This window comes from Saccostrea cucullata, unplaced genomic scaffold, assembly GCF_032062105.1.
Source record: "Saccostrea cucullata isolate Sc308-1 unplaced genomic scaffold, CSIRO_AGI_Scuc_v1 ctg365, whole genome shotgun sequence".
Classification (NCBI taxonomy): domain Eukaryota; kingdom Metazoa; phylum Mollusca; class Bivalvia; order Ostreida; family Ostreidae; genus Saccostrea; species Saccostrea cuccullata.
This window is the reverse complement of record NW_026936150.1, coordinates 594,158-614,782: the sequence shown is the minus strand read 5'-3', so window position 1 is coordinate 614,782 and position 20,625 is coordinate 594,158. Positions and strand designations below refer to the sequence as shown.

The 20,625-nt window shown below is 31.8% G+C and overlaps 2 protein-coding genes across 2 annotated transcripts; both read right to left on the bottom strand.

The window, feature by feature from the left end:
• Positions 1-1,348: 1,348 nt before the first annotated feature.
• Positions 1,349-6,409, bottom strand: LOC134244886 (uncharacterized). Its single transcript, XM_062727120.1, has 4 exons — positions 6,196-6,409; positions 3,533-3,717; positions 3,259-3,394; positions 1,349-1,957 (listed from the first exon to the last, which is right to left on the bottom strand). The coding sequence occupies exons 1-4, from the start codon at positions 6,318-6,320 to the stop codon at positions 1,723-1,725; spliced, it is 681 nt and encodes a 226-aa protein (XP_062583104.1). The 5' UTR covers positions 6,321-6,409; the 3' UTR covers positions 1,349-1,722.
• A 1,056-nt stretch (positions 6,410-7,465) lies between these two features.
• Positions 7,466-16,328, bottom strand: LOC134244885 (uncharacterized). Its single transcript, XM_062727119.1, has 4 exons — positions 16,104-16,328; positions 13,578-13,762; positions 10,503-10,632; positions 7,466-8,811 (listed from the first exon to the last, which is right to left on the bottom strand). The coding sequence occupies exons 1-4, from the start codon at positions 16,223-16,225 to the stop codon at positions 8,580-8,582; spliced, it is 669 nt and encodes a 222-aa protein (XP_062583103.1). The 5' UTR covers positions 16,226-16,328; the 3' UTR covers positions 7,466-8,579.
• Between the last annotated feature and the right edge of the window lie 4,297 nt (positions 16,329-20,625).

The following is a 20,625-nucleotide window of genomic DNA, read 5'->3' as shown; positions in this document are numbered from 1 at the left end:
CAAATTTTTCTTATCTAACATACAGTGTCAATTAACAATGGTTATTTTCATTTTTATGTTTATACGACGAAACACATGTAGAAAACGAACAGTATTCACAAAGATCCATAAAACAATACAAAATAGGAGTAGAGTAAACACAGACCTCCAAACCATCAGAGATGAGATCAGGTGCCATGGAGAAGTGAACTTGAAATGAAAGATACCACTAAGTATGACATTTCTATTTTGTATTTGGATATTTTACTTGAAAAAAGTGTTTACAATTGTAACCTAAAAACTAAGCTTTATGATAAATGTGATGACGCTAACTTTTCAATGGTTTAAATTATTCATGAAATAAGTTAGGTGAATGACAAACAAGTTGATGAAACAGCAATATGCAGGAAAGCATAATTGCATCTACATCTAAATTATTCATAAAATAAGGTATAGTCTTTTTTCTAGTAATATATTCAAGTATGAGATAGATATGTCAGAGTCAGTGGTTTCTTAAATTTTTCTTGATTTCTGGTATATATTAGTGTCGATATTTGAATGGAAATACCATTGTTAATCGTTAATATGTCGTCGATATAAATGAATGTCGGGCTGATGTTTTTTCTTCCCTTTATAAGATTTTGATTTTTTCAAAGACCACGTCTCCATACACCACACAGGAATTGTCAGTTAGCCACTCAAGCATCTTTCTCATATCAAATAAAGGTACTTGTGTGTACATTTAGAATGCTTTTTAAAAAAAAAATTTGTAAATAACCAATTACTAGATGCGTAGTTTCACGATTTTTATTTGGTTGACTTTTTTTATCTTGACCTTGGATTTTGATTTGCATTCGAAATACTTCAACCTTTGCTTTAAGCTGCCATACAGGGGGCATCAGTGTTTCAGAATCACATCTTGTTTAACTTCTGAATCAACGAACACAGAAGGTTACATTGTTTTAATATTACCCTATATCGCTTATTGCGTGACTTAAACATATATCTGATACATTTAATCCGTTCTGACAAAGTGTCAACTTCTCTTTTTTATGTTTGATCCTTCAACGCACAAACACAAATACCTGTAATAAAGGTGCTCGGCTATGAACAATTAGAAATTGACAGCTTGTCCTACAGCTTGTTATTCGTGTTAATAATAAACTGAACAAATGTCAAATAAATAGTCTTTTTTCGAAACTTCAAATAAACAACACCAGATGAAAAATTACAAGAAGAAAACTTGTTTACTTTTGTCCATCCGAAGACGCCAATTTTATGCTCTTAAATATCTTTCTAAGAAGCTATTATTAATATTAATCAGCGTTAACCAAACAAGTGAAAATTGCAAGAGATTATGCCGGTAAATGATATGACAAAGTCTTGAAATCGTGAAAATGGCAAATCCATATATAGATTTAACGAATTTATTGTGTACTGGTCATATACTTTACCAAGAACAGAAAGGATTTATATTAAAACATATTCAATACAACAATATAAAACAGACAAGAAAAAGGTAGAACAAATAATGCGTTCATTGCAATTATGAACATAAATTTCAAATATAAGGGATTCTTTCTATCATAACACAGTAAAAACTCTACACAAGAATTTGTCAATGTAACGGACAGAGAAGTTGGTAATTTTTGTAATTAATAAAAGTTTGTTCTGATCCCAAAATGTAAAACAATGTGTTTATAGTAATCTGACTAGTACATAAAGTTGTAGAATATAAAAATTTTAGAGTTTAGAAACGTTGATCGTGCGCGGAATCATATCTTTCTTCATGTTCTGAAGGTCTATACGTTTTATAACGTTGTTACCAAGAGCCCTGAATCCAATCGCCTTACTTTCAGATATCAGATTTGATTCAGTCTCAATTCCATCTACAATCTTTAGTTGGACAGCTTCAGGACCTGTCAACCGTTTAGCAAAAATGACTGATTCTCTTAAAGCCTCTGCGTTAAGTTTCCGTCTGAAAAGAAATTAAAAGACACTTTCTAATAAACTATTTTTTATAACACATTTACAAAGAAACAAAATATACAGGACAATAGCTACCGGTATACTTTTAACAATACATTTCTATGAAGTATTTTCTGATTGCTGTCTTAGATACGAACATTTTATCCAATAAATCATGAGACAAAATAAACTACAAATCTTCGTTTTTTTTTAATTCAAAAAGACACTTTAAAATTGTGACTAAGACAAAATTTCAAATTGCTTCGCATAATAATTCATAATTTCCCTTCTGCTTTCAAAAATGTGATTTTTCTGGCATTGAAAATTTAACAAGCAAGAAAAATATTTTAAACTCTTAAACTTTTGCTAAACTTGAAGACGTTTGATCGTAGTTATCTTATATATTTAGTAAAGAAAAACAAAGGTGGGGGTCTAAGATTAAAATTCATAAAACGTTTATAATTTTACGCTAAAATTGGCTTATTTTTTCAAGGACTTTCAGAATATTTTAACCTGTCACAATATGATAAAAGAATTCATAAAAAATAATGCAATAATTGATTTAGAACCAGCAGAAATCATTTCAGTGAAAAAAAAACAGCTTTGCGTGCAACCAGTATGGAAAAAATAGGAATTAAACTTTACAGTACTGTATATATTTCAAATCGGAAAAATTGATCAATTTCTTCTACAGAAAAAAACCACAAAATATTGTTTCTAGCATAATTCTATTTAAAAAGAATCAATGGTTGTTTCTTCAGTGGATATACTTTGATTTGCATTGTAGAATCCAGATTTAATGTTAGAAGTTAAAAAATGATGCAGAATATGAGAAATAAAGGTCCAGAGACTCCAACAGCCAGGATAAAATCAAAATAAATCACTAATAGCCCATCAACCACATTTGGATAAAAGAAGAAAGTCTATTGTTTTCCACTTGTGAGGAGTTTTATAAGGGAAGATATATCGTCACTAATAGCTCTTAACTAAGAAATATTTCAAATAATATTAACAACACATTTGATGAAAACAAAAAAAATGAGAGAAGAAAGTTATGTATAACAAAATATTGTTTTCATGAAAATTGATACACTTGTGAGCTAGAAATCAATTATAAAGGATAACAACTTTATAAGTATACATGCTGAAGGGTATATTTATAATCTTCAACTAATTTTTATTTTGGCAATTCTTTAAAAAGAACTTGTTCGGAATATTTTTGCGATGTGAATTACAAAAAGCTAAAAGGTGAAAGATCACCCATCGTTCATGGAATAGACATAAACACTGTTAAAATGAAGTGGTACGTACTCTAAAATTTCGCTGAGTGAATCTGTTATGCGAAGGCTTATCAATGTCTCATTCCAAGAAATCCATCCGCGATCAGACCGCATCACCCTGTAATCATGACACAATGCCAGGAAAGCCCCGCCAGCAAAACAGTGTCCTGAAAAAATACTTTAATATTGATAAAAACAACCTAATTACAAAATTGCTCCTACTTCGTCGAATTTATATTCTAAAAGAACTACAGATGGTCATAAAAAACGCACAGCAAGAAGAACAAAACCCTTCCCATTCTAACCGTTAATGGCGGCGACAGTGGGTATTGGAAAGTGCATGACTCTCCAGAAGGTATCCAGCAGGACGGTATAGAACTGCCTCCCAGCATCAGTAGATCTCCCAGTAGAGTTCAGCCAGTCAAGGTCAAGGCCGTTACTGTAAAATTTACCCTCACCCGTGGTCATCAATATCGAGGCAGATTTGTTCCTGTAAGTATAACGTACGGAAAGAGAAATTATTCGAACGATTGATTATGTTTCTAACTTTTAAAAAATGAACTTATAATTTTTAATAGGCAAATAAGGTATTGAAAAATGGTACTTTTATGAAGATTTAAGCTTTTTTTCTAGATTTACAAAAATAACATGTTTATAAAGACATGAATAAAGAATTCACATGATTAATAAAAGGTTTCATATTGTTGTTATTTTGAAAACCAAAAACATAAGGTACTGCAACATGTTTCTAACCCTGCATATATTAAATATTTTATATATATGAACATTATGGTGTCTTATTTAAATAAAAAATACAAAATTTAAATCTATACTTAAAGATATGTATGCCGTGCTAAACAGTATTTTTGCACAGCTGAAACCGAACAAAAATTTCTGAAATATAATAAGCTATCAAAAATGAAGCATTCTTGCAAATTCGACGAAATATTATTCGGTATTAACATAGTACTGGTCGGGAAAACAACACGATATTGTCATGCATATTTAGAAAGGACTGACCTTTATCCTGGATCTGTGCATGTGCGCGGGAAAAGCATTGCGAGAATCATCAGGTCGAGGAAAATATTTTTTGTGACGAATCACAATTTTTTTTCCCGAAATACTTTTTTTAACTAAATAATAGTATTCGGCATGTGAAATGAAAAATTTATGAGGTGTGGCTTGTACAAACTACAAAAATAACATCATTATGAAGTGTGTTAAATATTCCATATAAAAAAAATCTTTTATACACAAAATAAAAACATAAGCAATCAACATGTTGTCATATTTTATATATTAATATATTTTATATATATGAACATTATGGTGTCTTATTTAAATAAAAAATACAAAATTTAAATCTATACTTAAAGATATGTATCTGTTGCTTATTTTTGCACAAATTAGCTTGTTTAAAAGTGAGTCAAATTTAATGGTCATGGTAAAATTGAAAATTTTATATCCATCTGAACATATTATTGTATTAAAAAGTACTGGTCCAAAACAACAGATATTGTCATAATTTATAAATGTAGACGTTTATCCAGTTGCAAAATATAAACAAAAGCAAAGCGAGTCATCAGGACCTGGAAAATGTTTTCATGTAGTCTGTTCAATGAGGAATACAAATAGACCAATCAGCTCAATTAGTTTTTAATCCATTTATGGGTTATTACATAAAATACTTCATGTGTTTTTCCAAAAGGCTAGTTTTTTAAATCGCTCTCGGAAAGACTCCATGCTTTATGTACATTATTATCTACTAATCCCATGCTCATATTTGCATACAAATGATTAACAATGATGAAAATTAAAGTTTTCCCCACTCCATTGAACAGGTCCGTTTGTTTAGAGTTTACCTAGTAGACCATCATGCTTTTCGGTTCATTCACGAGATTGGAACATTGTTTGCTGTGAACATGCGAGACCACGTGATCATGATTATTTCAATAAAAGGCGGTTTTTTATCCGACACGGAGAGAAAATTTTTACCAAATAATATTTCATAACTTTTAAAAGTGATGGAGTGGAATTGTCTTATTTGCAGAAAGTACTTGATGAGACACCACATATATATATATATTTCTTTTAATATAAAACACTAATACGGCATATATATCTTTAAATTATTTAACACATAAGTGGCGTTGAATGATATATTTTTTTAAAATTAACAGTATGGGTACGAAATATTATCAACACTAACTCTTATATATATATATATATCTGACAGTTGTTTCAAAATTTTTAGGGGGTGTGTAAAAATTTGATTTACTTACAAACAACAAAAACACTGTTTCCTAGCTAAAGCAACGTAATATGTGGTATTTAAAGTCATATATGGCGTATTTTTCATATGTTCAGACTAACTAAAATTTAAATGATCTTTTACTTTGTTTTGTTACTTTATATAAAGATAGGACTTTCTTGTAAATAACACAATAATTTTATTTAAATCAATCGCGTTACATAGAAATCCGAGATTAAAAACAATAGCCGATTTATTTCCGAAACAGTTTAAAATCAATTTAACCTACATGTATAGAAATATGGGGATGAGATTTGGGTTCAAAATTTTTTATTTTGAATTTAGATAGCAAATATTATCTTAATCTTTGTTTTATCCCGGGTTTTACTTTTTTAGTTCAGATACCCCTTACTTAGTATATAGCTTTTTAACCCTTTTTAAAAACTTTTTATACGGCCCCTTGTATATCGAAGTACAAAGTACGAGTCCGATCTCGTAGCGCTTATTGCTGAAAATGTCTATTTGCTGTACTATAGACGTGGACCAAAAGAAAACAAGAACGTTCCAGTTTCTGACCTTCTGTGTGTTGTGTCCAGATCCTGATTTTAATCTTCTGATTTATTTGAATGTTTAGATCAAAGTATTATCTAGCCGAATATTAACTTGTTTTCCCATATTTAATCTTGCTAGCTGTAGTCTTTAAATATGTATACATGCCTTTCCACCTCGTCCAGTGCGGTATTGAGCTGATTCAATGTCGTCAAGTTCCAGCGATTTTGTCCATTCCTCATTCTGATTAGGGCACATCCATCGTCGTGAAATTCTACCGTTATCCCCATCATTAAATTTCAGTATTAACCTGGGTGTATGAGGTCTGGTCAGTTAATTTTGATTGTTATCACATTGACCCCGGTGTATGGAAGCAGGGTACAACATAAACTCAACGATTCGATCATTACATTTAAATGCATCACAACAATGACTGACCAAGCAACGCCAGAAAAAATACGACAGTATTATAATAATGAAGTTATAAAATATTGTTCCACCGACTAACCATGTGCGCCTTTAAACTTTAGAAAAAATGAATACTTGAACTCGAAAGGACAATAAATTAAAAGCACGTCCATATATAAGCAGAGTGTAGAAAAATAGAAAATATTCGCAAAATTAAAAATTTAAAAATGCATGCCGTCTAAAATTTAGAGGAAATTGATTACACTTTACGTTTCACAAGACTAAAATTTACTCTTAAACGTTGTAAATCACATGTACACATCTTGTGATGTTGACTCTTTTAACTGTTTGCAAACACACAAATAATTTGGACTTTATACCAGAAATTTAATTTTTTATCCAGTTTTAAGTATACATATGCATTCTATGATTTGAACGCCATTTATTGCTGCTCAGGTGTTAACGATTTGATTAATATTGGTTTTGTCAGATAATTATCATGAAATCCTATGAGATACACTTGACACATTTACGAATTCGAAGAGAGTGACTTTGTAGAATAAAAAAAAGGTTAATGGAAGTCTAACCTAATTTTAGTATACCAGTAATATTATATATTATTTTACCCCTTTATAATGATTTATTATAAAATAGCTTATTACAAATATCCAGAAGAAAAAAAATCTCTAAATAGTTGATATAGAAAGTTTGTTTTTTCTTTTATTATCATGTTTTGTTTTTTTTTTATTTTTACTTTTTCAAAAAGACATCAGTTACACAAAGTTCGTTATTTTACTTTAGGATCAGGGTCCGTTGAAGGTTATTTGTCATTGTTGTACATACATGTATGTGGCAATTAAGCTCAAAATTTTTCAAACAATACAAACTGGAACAGATCTATCATAGATCTGCAAAATTTCAGAGATTGGCAAAGATGCCATGTATGAGTAAGCATCCCCTGGAAGATATGTTGTTTCTGAATGAAAAAAGGAAATCAATGTGTTCCTTTGAATTTATTTCTAAAGTCAACAATTATTATGCACACTTACAGTTAAAAATCAGAACAACGTCATTAAAAATTATATAAAAGAAATCACAAAAAGAAAGAACAAATGACAAAAAAGTTATAACAAATCTGCTCTGCATATACAATTCATTACATGTATGTTTAATTTAAAGCATCGTGTAATCTACTTTTTCACATCTGAATTATTAAACACAGAAGGGTAAATTGTTTTAGATTGCCCACATCCGCTTAATGCAAGTTTTTAACATACATCTGATACCTTAAGTCCATTTTTTCTAAGTGTCAAGGTCACTTTTTGTGTTTGATAGTTCATCTCACATGCACAAATACTTGTTATGAAAATGCTTGGCTTTGAACCATTGGAAAATTAAAGGTTGTCCTACAGCTTGTCATTCGAGTTATAATAAATTGAACAAAATGTCAAGTAATAGTTGTCGAAACTTCAAATACACAACACCATATGAAACATTACATGTACAAAGAAGAAACGTCTATACCCTTTTCACACCATCATACGCACAGTAATAGTTAAACTAACGAGTGTTTATATTGTAGGGGTTTGTACATCGGAACAATATCACAAGATCTTGAAATTGTTAGAATTGCAAATCCGGAGATATATCGAATTTTCGACCGAACACATTGTTTGAAGTATAATGAAGCGATATCCCTATGACTGATGAAAGTAAATAGACACTCTTGTGAAACAATATTTTTTGAGACAATAAAATTAAAAACTGCGCTCTTTGTACATTGTTTTTAATAACATTCCCCTTGGATTTACGAAAAAATCATTCAAGGACCAGATTTACTGGTCATCACTGTACCAAAGACACACTTCATAGAGAAAACATAATCGAGAAAAAAATCTAAATCTTTGCAGACATGAAAAGGTAAAAAAAAAAATATGTTTTATACAGTGATGAAAATAACATTTTAAACAAGGTTTTTTTTCAATCAATAATTACATGTAGTATACATTGTACATTAATTAGCTTTTTTATCGTCCATGTAACGGACAGTGAGTTTGATGAATGAGATCTTGTTCACAGTATGAAAAAGAAATTTAAAAAAATCTGACTAGTGCATGGTTAATGCTAGGGGGGAAAAAGAATCCTCAAAGTTTTGACTCGTGGATTGTGCGCGGAATCATATCTTTCTTCATGTTCTGCAGGTCTGTACGTTTTATAACGTTGTTTCCAAGGGCCCTAAACCCAAATGCCTTACTTTCAGATAACAAATTTGATATATCTTCAATTTCATCTACAATTCTTAGTCTGACAGCTTCAGGACCTGTCAACCGTTTAGCAAAAATAATTTCTCGTAAAGCATCTGGGTTGAGTTTCCGTCTGAAAAGTAATAAAATGTTTTAACGGGGAAAAACTTTTTCGAAAACACTTTTATATATATATATATATATATATATATATATATATATATATATATATATATTTGTGATCCCTATTATTGCCCTAATAAAATGAATGATAAAGAGCCTTTAAAAGCCAGAAAAAGATATATGTCAAAGAAGTGTATTATTTTATTTGTGTTGTGCCCCCCCCCCTTTTAAATCGTTTTCGAAATAAAGCCTAGCAGTTAAGTTAAAAAATCTTCAATAAGGCTTTCTATATTATGCTAGTATGCCTACCCAGAAATGTAGGTTTAACTTACATTTCTACAAGTAGGCCCCTAGCCTTGCCTATCACGTTTTGTACTGCCATCGTCCAAAGAGTTTATTTTCATGATCAACAACTTTCAGTCAGAAGTCCGTTTGATGTAAAGCTAGCAATTGTCTTATAATGTTTTCAAAGATGCAGATAGCAAAAATTCTAAATTTTGAACTTGGGAATAACATCAACGGTGCTACGTCATCAAGTTTTACGTCATCAATTTGAATAAGCAATCATTCATGTAAAGCTGTTTTGTTAAAACGAAAGATAAGGTTGAAATGGTGTATATTCAGGCTTGTCGATAATATATACACCATTTCAAAAAAGCCAATATATACACAATAGATATTCTCTCTCTCCTCTCTCTCTCTCTCTATATATATATATATATATATATATATATATAACTTTTTTAAAAAGAAACAATATACAATGTATATTTTGTGCAAGTGAAATGACTTAATTAAAAAATATTTCTATAAAGTAGTACATGTACCATTTCTTACGTGCTGCCTTGGGTACTATCAATTTATCTTAATATTTACTATAGTACTTGAAAAAAAAACAAAGAGCTTTTATAAGGTCAAAAAAATATATAATTTTCAAAAACTTTTCATTGAAGTTTTGCTGTATATTTCTTATATAATTTCTTATATAATCCTAATTGACTATCCTTTGAATTGTGTACTTATGTTTTGAATTATATTGATATTTTTTTTACAAATAAAAAGAGAATGACAATTCTAAATTTTAAAAAATCATATATATGTTATATCAAGAGAGGAAACACATTTTAAAAGAACTTGTCGTCTTTACTTCATTGAGAACTGTTTAAATAATTGGTAAAAACAACTTTGAGATTTATTGATTGATTTTATACTGTTAAACGTCCATCTCCAGAATATTTCACTGATATGGAGACGTCACCATATGCACATTGCCGGTGAAGGGCTGCAAAGTTAGACCTATGCTCGGCTCTTACGGCCTTTGAGCAGGGAGGGATCTTTATCGTGCCACGCCTGCTATGACACAGGGCCTCGGTTTATACGGTCTTATCCGAAGGATCGCCCCATTTAGTCGCTTTTTACGATAAGCAAAGGGGTACTGAAGACCTATTCTAACCCGGATTCCCACGGGGTAAAAGAACTTTGAGAAAAAAAAAATAATGAGAAGAGCAATATAACAAAATATTGTTTCCATATACGATTGATTAACTAAATAATAAAGCATGAATATAAATATAAGGTAAAGGATGCAATTTTATTTTCTTTAGATAAATATTTGCACGCTATATTGTTTTTCTGAGTTGGGAGTTAAAAAGGTGAAAGGTCGACGATCGCTCAGGTTATTTTAAATTAAATGATACGTACTGTAAAATGGATGAATCTGTTATTCGAAGGCTGATCAATGTTTCATTCCAAGAAATCCATCCACGATCAGACCGCATCACTCTGTAATCATGGCACAATGCCAGAAAAGCTCCAGCAGCAAAACAGTGCCCTGCACAAAATCAAAAAACATTGACTACTTCATATTTCATTTATTTTCTATAAATAACTGTTGTTTCATCATTATTCACGGATAACCAATTTTCTTTTTTGAGTCCATCCACGAAGTCAAATATTCTATGAGATTTAGTGCTTCCATTTTGAGTTATGATAAAAAAAATTTTAAAAAGCCTCTTGCACTTGTAATTAATATATATCAAGAACCCTTCCCCCTTAACCCAACAGGTTGGATTTATAATTGTATTTTTTATACCCCCGCTCCGAAGGAGAGTGGGGTATACTGTTTCACCCTTGTGAGTCTTTCCGTCCGTCTGTCCGTCTAGCTGTCTGTCCGTCTGTTACAAATTTTCGTCAAAGTTTTCTCAGCAACAACTCATCTCAGATGCTTGACATTTAGATACAATCTTCTCTGAGGCATGCCATATCTTGGGATTCATTTTTGTTCAAATCTTATGTCAACTTCCTGTTTATTTGTGGGCCTGTCCGTCTCATATGTAACAAATTTTTGTTGCAGTTTTTTTCAGCAACTACTCATAGCAGATTCTTCAAATTTTAACACAATCTTCTCTGAGGCATGGCATATGGTAAGAATGATTTTGGTTCAAATCTATGACAAATCCTGTTTGTCCGTGCGTCTGTCCGTTCATACATGTTTCACACATAATAAATGTTTGTCACAGTTTTCAAAGCAAATTCTCATCGCAGATGCTATACATTTTAACACAATCTTCCATATGCTGGGATTTTTCTTCTTTAAATCCGATGTCAACTTCCTTTTTGTCTGTGCATCTGTCTATTTCAGACATGATTCATACATAACAATTTTTGGTCACAGTTTTCTCATTTACTACTCATCACAGATGCTTGACATTTTAGCACACTCTTTAATTAGGTTTGCTTTATAGTGGGATTCATTTTTGATCAGATCCGATGTCAACTTCCTGTTTGTTAGTGCATCTGTCCGTTTCATAAATGAACACATTTTCGTCACAGTTTCCCAGCAACTGTTCTCATAATAGATGCATGAAATTTTAGTACATACTTTGTTGAGGCATGTAGTATGGTGGAATTTATTTTTATATGAATCTGATGTCAAAATTCAATTTTCTGGTCATATACCCGTAACGTTTATTATCATGATTTGTATATTCACATCAAAGCGGGGGTATTAATAGTGAGCTTTGGCTCACAGATTTCTTGTTGTCATTATAGGAATACAATTACCTGGTAAATTTTCGTAGATATTTTTAGCAGTTTATAAATTTTGCACGGTGATTAAAAAACAAAACGCAACACTTCCTACGCGGTGCATATGCCAAGCAGGGGCATCATAATAACACAAACATGATTAATTATAAGGTGTTAATTCATTATTCGCAAACAATCTAACGGTCCAACTACTATAATCACCTGCACAATGACATTATAAATATTCGTAAAATACAAATGGGTAGAATTATAATTAATTACTCCCTCTTCATATCTCCTTAAATTATACAAATAATTAATAAACACAATTTAATGCTTATTTGACAAATATTTTTTGTTTATCATGAGAAGACGGGTATGTGTATTGCGGAAGTCCTGCAATATCGAAGAGCCTCAGGGCTTGTCGTCCATTAATTTGCAAGTTTTCAAATCGTTGGGTCGTATCAAGCAAGTGTTGAACTTCGGAAAACAAGGAGATTCAAGATGTTATCATCAAGCTGTATATGTGCAAGTAAGTCTCTTACGCATTGTATCAATTTTAGATGATTTTATGAGTTTGTACAAGCCTGGTGGCTTAACTTTTTCATTTCACATGCTGAATACATGTACCATAAAAGAGTAAAAATTAATTTTAAAAAAACATCATCAAGGATTGGAACCCAAGACCTCCTACACATCAAGCGAGTGATATAACCTATACCTCGGATGTCTTTAAGTAAAAATTTATGCAAACAATGGGTCAAAGACATGTGTATATTCATGTTTGATATTTGTCAAAATTTTACATCATACACAGTGTCTAAATTAGCTTTTACTGAACAGTTCTAATAGATGTAATACGACTACAAGAGGTGCATGGCCTCATTGAATACCTGGGTATCATCTAACGATTGAATATGGATGGTGTTTTAAACCACAGGCCATTAAATTAAAATTCACAATTTTGAAAGAGGCACCGTTGCTTATCATAACTATACAATGAGCATACTTACTATGGTTACTTAATACTCAGTATAAAAAAGCGAAAATGCTATACGCTTTATAACCAGTTGTGTACCCCAACCCACAAGAAACATTGACCCTGGGGCCTCAAATTTCAAAATTTTGTCGTAAATTTTATTTCATTATCAATGATGGATTAATGCCAAGAAGCAGATTTCAAATAATTTATTTTCAGACTATATACCCCACCCCCCATCCAGCCCCAGATTACCCCTGACAAAAGTGTATTGAAATTGACTATTTTGCAAGAGGCATTTTTCTTGATCATAAATATGTACTTAAATCATTTCATAATACCCAGAACAAGGGAACAGGTTTCAAAGAATTCATGCATATTCACTATTTAATTATTAGAGCCCCGTTTCAACACAAAAACCCCTGACCCAAGGTCCTGAATTTCACAAATCTGGAAAAGGCATCCTTCCTCATCATAACTATGTACAGTAGTTCATCGGTTTAATACCAAGGAATCATCCTCGAAACAGTGATTTTTACTAAATCCACGAAAATTGATATCCACGAAAATATTAATGAAACTACGGTTTTTTATTTATACAATTCATTAATTTTTACCAAAATAATTTTTGGGGCCTTAATTGAAATAATTATAAAACTTTTTTGAAACAATTTTTAAGTCGTCGAATCAGTATTTGAGAAAAACAATTGAAATACATCTACATGTACAAAGGAAGCAAGCTGCAAGGACAAATAACCTTTAATTCTTACCGTTAATGGAGGCCACAGTGGGAATCGGAAAGTGCATGATTCTCCAGAGGGTGTCGTGCAGGTCGGCGAGGAACTTCCTCCCAGCATCACTAGATCTCCCAATAGAGTTCACCCAATCAAGGTCAAGGCCGTTACTGTAAAATTTGCCCTCGCCTGTGGTCACCAATATCGAGGCAGATCTGTTCCTGTAGTTATAAAGTAAATGAAAAATAAGAGCATTTAAGCATGAAGTAAAGTTTTTTACTAAATAAAATGAACAGATAATTTATAAAAGCCGTTAAATTTATAAACGCCTATAAAGACATGAAAGAAAAGGGAGATTTTAAAAAATGTATGAAAAGCAAACCGAGATCTCGAATTATACAATCCATTCTCTCAGATGACAATCTGTTATAACGAATTACCGATTCGTTCTCACAAATTATGAATTCGTTCCCTTAAATTACACAATACCTTACATGTATCTCGGATTGTAATTTATGATAATTCTCTCCGTTTAAACATTCGTTCTCTCGGAATGCATATCATTTCAACGAAACGAAATAATTACTGATTATTCATCTGCGCATATTATATATATATATATATATATATATATATATATATATATATATATATATATATATATATATATATATATACTGAAAGGAAAAAGAAACGCAGGGTAAACTTTTGAGGTGAATTAAATTTGTTTTTCTTAGAATACTTTTTAGTTTTCCTATCTAATTTTTAAAATCATATTTCAAAAAGATATAACCAAATTCTCATATGATTTTGTGAAATTATTCATGAGTTATTGAAGCTCAAATGACGATACCCCCCAAAAGGGAAAATCGAAAACTCTCATTATCTTCAATGTCCATCCCGTGCATCTGTCAGAGTCTTATTTCTCCTTTGCATGGAATATCATTAGAGTGTTTATTTTTCAAACCCTAGCTATATTTAGCACGGGTAACCACGCAAAAAAATAAGTCAAACGGCGCGCGCATGCGCCAGTGAGAGGAATACAACAGTAAGTTGACTGGCTCAAAAAACCAAATTGCGGAATTGTTTTCTTTCAAATTTCGTATGAATGTAATGATTATAATCGTGTACACTATTAATGGCTGTTTTTGTGGTAGTAAGGTGGCGGCTTAAGAGATGGCAGGACGAATTACCCGCTCGTAGCATGGCTCTGTTTCGCGATAACGTCATCGTCACGGTTGATTGAAATCCACTCCATACCCTCTCTGACAACGGCTAAAAGGTTTTTTGGGGGAAAATTTACAAGAGACTGCTTAGTAAACCGTTGTTGCCTTTTTCATTAATTAGGCAATTCGAAAACAAGACCCCATTGAACTTCCGTGAACTGTGCCAAGATTGCAATAAATTCACAAAGTCTCTTAATATTGAAAAACGATGTGCATACCTCATATGCATAAAATAATGCAACAAGATTTGTGGACAAACACGTCGTTATCAAATTGCACGTGTTTTGGGCTTTTTAGCGTTTTCCATTGACGTCATGAATTTTACGGTTGATAATTCTGTACTGATTTTGATGCACAGTAACTTAATTTCATCTGAACAATTGTCGTAATTTTCGGTCATGTGGTCAAATTTTTATACATTAATGCTACCCTGCGTTTCTTTTTCCTTTCAGTATATATATATATATATATATATATATATATATATATATATATATATATATATATATATATATATATATATATATATACGTTATTTATGAATAGAATGTAGAGTAGTATACATCCAACCTTTTATTACATATTACAGTCGAAAATGAGAAAATTACATTAACATTTTTCAAATTCATTAACTAGTATTGATATTTGTATATGTACTACACAAAAGTCTTGTATAATTATTTCTTTTTTTTCTAAAATAAATCTTATTGACTGAATTAAAAAAAATACAGAACGCCTGGTTGCTGAAGCAAAGGATTAAAATCGGTGGGGCTGAATAGTTTTATTCGAGATCTCGACTTATTAATCTGTGAAAACGAATTGTGTAATTCGAGATATCGATTTAAAAATCGGAGGAAAGAATTAGTACACTGTTAAAGCGAATTATGCAATTCGAGATCTCCAATTATAATTTGAGGGAAGGATCGATCGACTTTATAATCGACGGATTGTGTTTTTTTAAATTTGATTTTTTATTTTGTAAAGAGAAATGAAAATCAACGTTTTCATTTTAGATTTTTTATTTATTTAACATTAGTTTCTAAAGATATGAATATGAATTCTTATGAATAACGAAATGTATCTTATTGTTATTAATATGATTTTAATGAGCATGAAATGACGGGAGTATATATACTCATCAGCACTGATATATGGTATTGATGCACCATAGAACACAAAAACGTTCTATTTTCTGACCTTCTATATTTTGTGGCCAGAGCTCCCGATTTATGTAAATTTTCAATAGGTCAAATTATTATCACGTAGAAAGCTGAATGTTAAAAACTTGTTGTTCAATATCAAATGTTGCTGTAGTCTTTAAAAATATAATACAAGCCTTTCCACCTCGTCCAGTGCGTTATTGAGCTGATTCAATGTCGTCAAGTTCCAGCGATTTTGTCCATTCTTCATTCTGATAAGGGCACATCCATCGTCATGAAATTCTACCGTTATCCCCATCTTTAACTTTCAGTATTATACCTGGGTGTAAGGTCTGCTCAGTTTATTTTGATTGTTATCACATTGACCCCGGTGTATGGAAGCGGAGTACAAGATAAATTCAATGATTACATTTAAAAACATCTCAATAGTAATTGTCTAAGTAACGCCAGGAGAAAAACAACAGTATGTTAATGATTAAGTCGTAAAAAATGTTCCACCAACTTGCATGTGCAATAATATGTATAATGTTAACGGAAAACCGTTTAAACGTTTGGAGGACAATAACCCAGATAGCAAGACTATGTTGGGCCAACATTGACAAAAGGTTGTATGGTTGGCGTTGGGGGAACAACGTTCGGCCAACGTTGGCCATGGACCAATGTCACCATACCAACCTTCTCGACCATGACAGAATTCCTATGTTGGCCCAGCGTTGGTCCAACGTTAGCAACTTCCATTCACTTTACTTCCCAAGGAAGGAGGGATGTTGATGTTGGCCCAACGTTGGCCCACTGTTTGTAATATACCATTAAAGAAAGTGTTTTTAAAAGTTGGTAGTAGTATGTTTGCCCAACGTTGGCCCGTTGTTTGTAATACACTCTTAAAGAAAGTATCTTTTAAAGTTGGTAGAAGTATGTTGGGCCAACGTTGGCCCGATGTTTGTAATCACACCCTTGAAGAAAGTGTCTTATCAAGTTGGTAGTAGTATGTTGGCCCGACGTTGGCCCGATGTTAGCACGAGCGTTCTTTTGTTTAGGTGTTTCAAAGATGGGATATTTATATCGGGCCAACGCTGGCCCAATTATTATACTGCCAACTTAATGATGGTGTCATGTTTAGCTGCCGAGTTTTACGTTGGGACAACATTGGTTATAATTAAGTTTTTTGAATTATATGCACATTCTGAAATAATTAGGAGGACATTCTATGTCCATGCTTTTAATCGGATGACTGTTTTTTGTTTAGATCCTATATTTTCAATATTTTAACTTTAAACTTAAGTGATCACAGCACCAAAGAGTGTTTCATTATATTGAATGAATTGTGCAGATGCATGCTTATTTATTTGAAATAAAACCCTTGAAATAATGAATTTTTTCATGGGCGTTGTATTCATGAGAATTTAGAGAAGACTGAATAAGTTCCCAGGAACAGGATGTGAATGAAGCCTACGTATACATAAATCAAAATGACACAGCTTTATAGAAAGTGGCAGAGGATAGTTTTTTTTGCAATCAAAACGTTTGACTGACGGTTTACTTAATATTGAGCTGCTTTAAAAATGTTCATTGAAAAATTTTAAATTCCCTCTACATGTAATAATAGTATGATGTAGTCCCTTGAGAAATTTGAAGCTTTTAGGAATAAAACATGTACAACCTACACAATGAGCCCTAAAGATGGCGCGTGGACAATCTCAAAATTTCATATGAATCAAGCCTATTTTCACTATTTCGCCGCAGCCGCATCTGCTTCCAGGCCCGTGCGCCTGACCTATGCTACCACACAAATTGCAGAATAACATTTGTACATACCAATGAACAGCAAGAGATAATGGCTCAACCACCTCGTTTTCAAGCTACAAATCATCCTGTGAACCCACCCCGCTTTTCTGGTGAAATACCGGTAGAGCGAGTTTTGAGCTTAGTTTCGTATTTCTAGTCCATATCCCATATACAGTAGTAGTGACACTAAAGTGTCATATTTCAATAAAATACACAAGGCCACTAATTCCCTCCAATTGCACCCATAAAATATTCTAGCTATAAAATTACCTATAATATGCATTCAAACCTCAGGTTTCTCTATTTTTTCTATTTTTTGACCGGTACTTTATTCGAAACTATCCTCTGCCACCTTAAACTTTCAAAGTTTGTCTTGCAAGTAATAAACCTTGCTCAATTCAAAAAGAACAGTCAATTCTGAGTAAAAATATACCAAATATGTCTTGATTCATTGAAAAATAAAAAAGTTATGGCCAAATAAGAGACCTCACCAATTCTCGGTCAACCACCTTAACCCCATATTGTTTCTTACACATAAAACAAATGCAATTCTTACAACTCCAGATGATAAATATACCAGCCAAAAAGTGTTAAATGGTAATTTTAATCTATTTCAAATACATTTATATGTAAAAAGTCAAATATAAAGGGCACATCTTGGTGAAATGTACTCACATGTATCACATACTCCCCTATTTTTCATGTTCTATGAAATTCCATTTTATCTCTTTTTCACTTGGTTTTATATACCTATAACTTCTTTGCAAAGTTAAAACCCCTTTCAACTTTCAAGATATTTATCATGATATACAAAAAACCCTCTTGCATCATATGCTAAAGAAAAAGTGTCCAGGAAATGGCTGTTCAACACCCTACCCCTGCAGCCATTTCTGCAGTGTAATGAAAATGCACTGTAAAAATTTGTTTGTCCTAGCTGAATTCTTTCTAAGTGTCTGATATTCACTTTTAACAGTTATGAGTAATAAAATACATACATTTCATTCTCCTGAATACTAAAAGTGACTATTCTCTCCATCCTGGGCAATTGTGGGCAGATTATATGGGCCAAGCAGAATTCAATAATTACATGATAATGCACATTTTATTGATATTACTTCATTAAATATGCAATATAAACTCTTTGTTTTGTTATTATTCAAAGAAAAATAGTCATTTTATAGCAAACTATTCAAAAATTTAGATTCTGTCAAATTTAAATACAGATAAATTTAAAAATTGAAAAGGGGGGGGCATATTTCATGAAGATATTAATGACAGAATGGGTTAAATTTGGAAAAATAAAGTTAAAAAAAGTTTTTTTGTACTATATATGGTTAGGTTTAGTGACATTTAGGTATTCTGACTGATTATTATTTTCAAAATAATAATATTTAGTAAATTAGGTTGAAAAAATGACAAATATATGTAATTTCAGTGATATCGCACTAATTAATACACTTAAATTTTAATAAGATTTAATTAATTAAAGCAAGATATGATTTCAGTTATGCGACAATACCCAAAGTATCAAATTCAAACAAGTAATTTATTCTCTGGCAAAAAATGCCTGAATCTTATATGATTTATTATGCAGATGGTTCAAAGTCTTTAAAAATGTATGCTGGAAAAGAGTAACCCCCCTTGCTTTTTAGTGAATATACCTAACTGTACAGATTTTAAATAACAGAAACAAAGTATTTTTTAAATTGACTTACATAAATAAACCTTTTTGTATAAAAATCAGACTAAAATTCACATTTCTAAAAATTGATGCATTCTTGAAGGTGGCAGAGGATAGTTCTTTTTGCAATCAAAACGTTTGACTGACGGTTTACTTAATATTGAGCTGCTTTAAAAATGTTCATTGAAAAATTTTAAATTCCCTCTACATGTAATAATAGTATGATGTAGTCCCTTGAGAAATTTGAAGCTTTTAGGAATAAAACATGTACAACCTACACAATGAGCCCTAAAGATGGCGCAGAGACAATCTCAAAATTTCATATGAATCAAGCCTATTTTCACTATTTCGCCGCAGCCGCATCTGCTTCCAGGCCCGTGCGCCTGACCTATGCTACCACACAAATTGCAGAATAACATTTGTACATACCAATGAACAGCAAGAGATAATGGCTCAACCACCTCGTTTTCAAGCTACAAATCATCCTGTGAACCCACCCCGCTTTTCTGGTGAAATACCGGTAGAGCGAGTTTTGAGCTTATTTTCGTATTTCTAGTCCATATCCCATATACAGTAGTAGTGACACTAAAGTGTCATATTTCAATAAAATACACAAGGCCACTAATTCCCTCCAATTGCACCCATAAAATATTCTAGCTATAAAATTACCTATAATATGCATTCAAACCTCAGGTTTCTCTATTTTTTCTATTTTTTGACCGGTACTTTATTCGAAACTATCCTCTGCCACCATAATTAAATTGAAACAAAAGTTAGGCGTTCGCTAAAGAATGGAGAGTCGCGCGGGAATCAAATTACACCAAACTGTGGAGTGAGCTGTCAGATTCCATTGCTCACATGTGATGATACGTGTAGACTGAAAATGCAGGGCAAGAAAGAAGTGAAATTAGACACTTGCTATAGCTGCATTTAGAAGCGATGTAAGTATATTTATTCTTATTTTTTCAGGTTAACTGTTAAAATTGATTCAGAATTCATTCTTTTCATGTTTTTGCACACAAACACTGTAAGTTAAGGTTAAATAACATATTTTAAGTTGTCTCTCTCTAATTCTTAACCGTCTATTACAGACACGATTGTAACAAGGTGTACTAATAGTATATTACATATGTACATCATTCTCTGAATTAAAAAATTTAATTGAAGTAATATTCATAAATAAGTTGGACAAGTAATTGTACTGTTTCTAATATCAAACTATTTTGTATTTT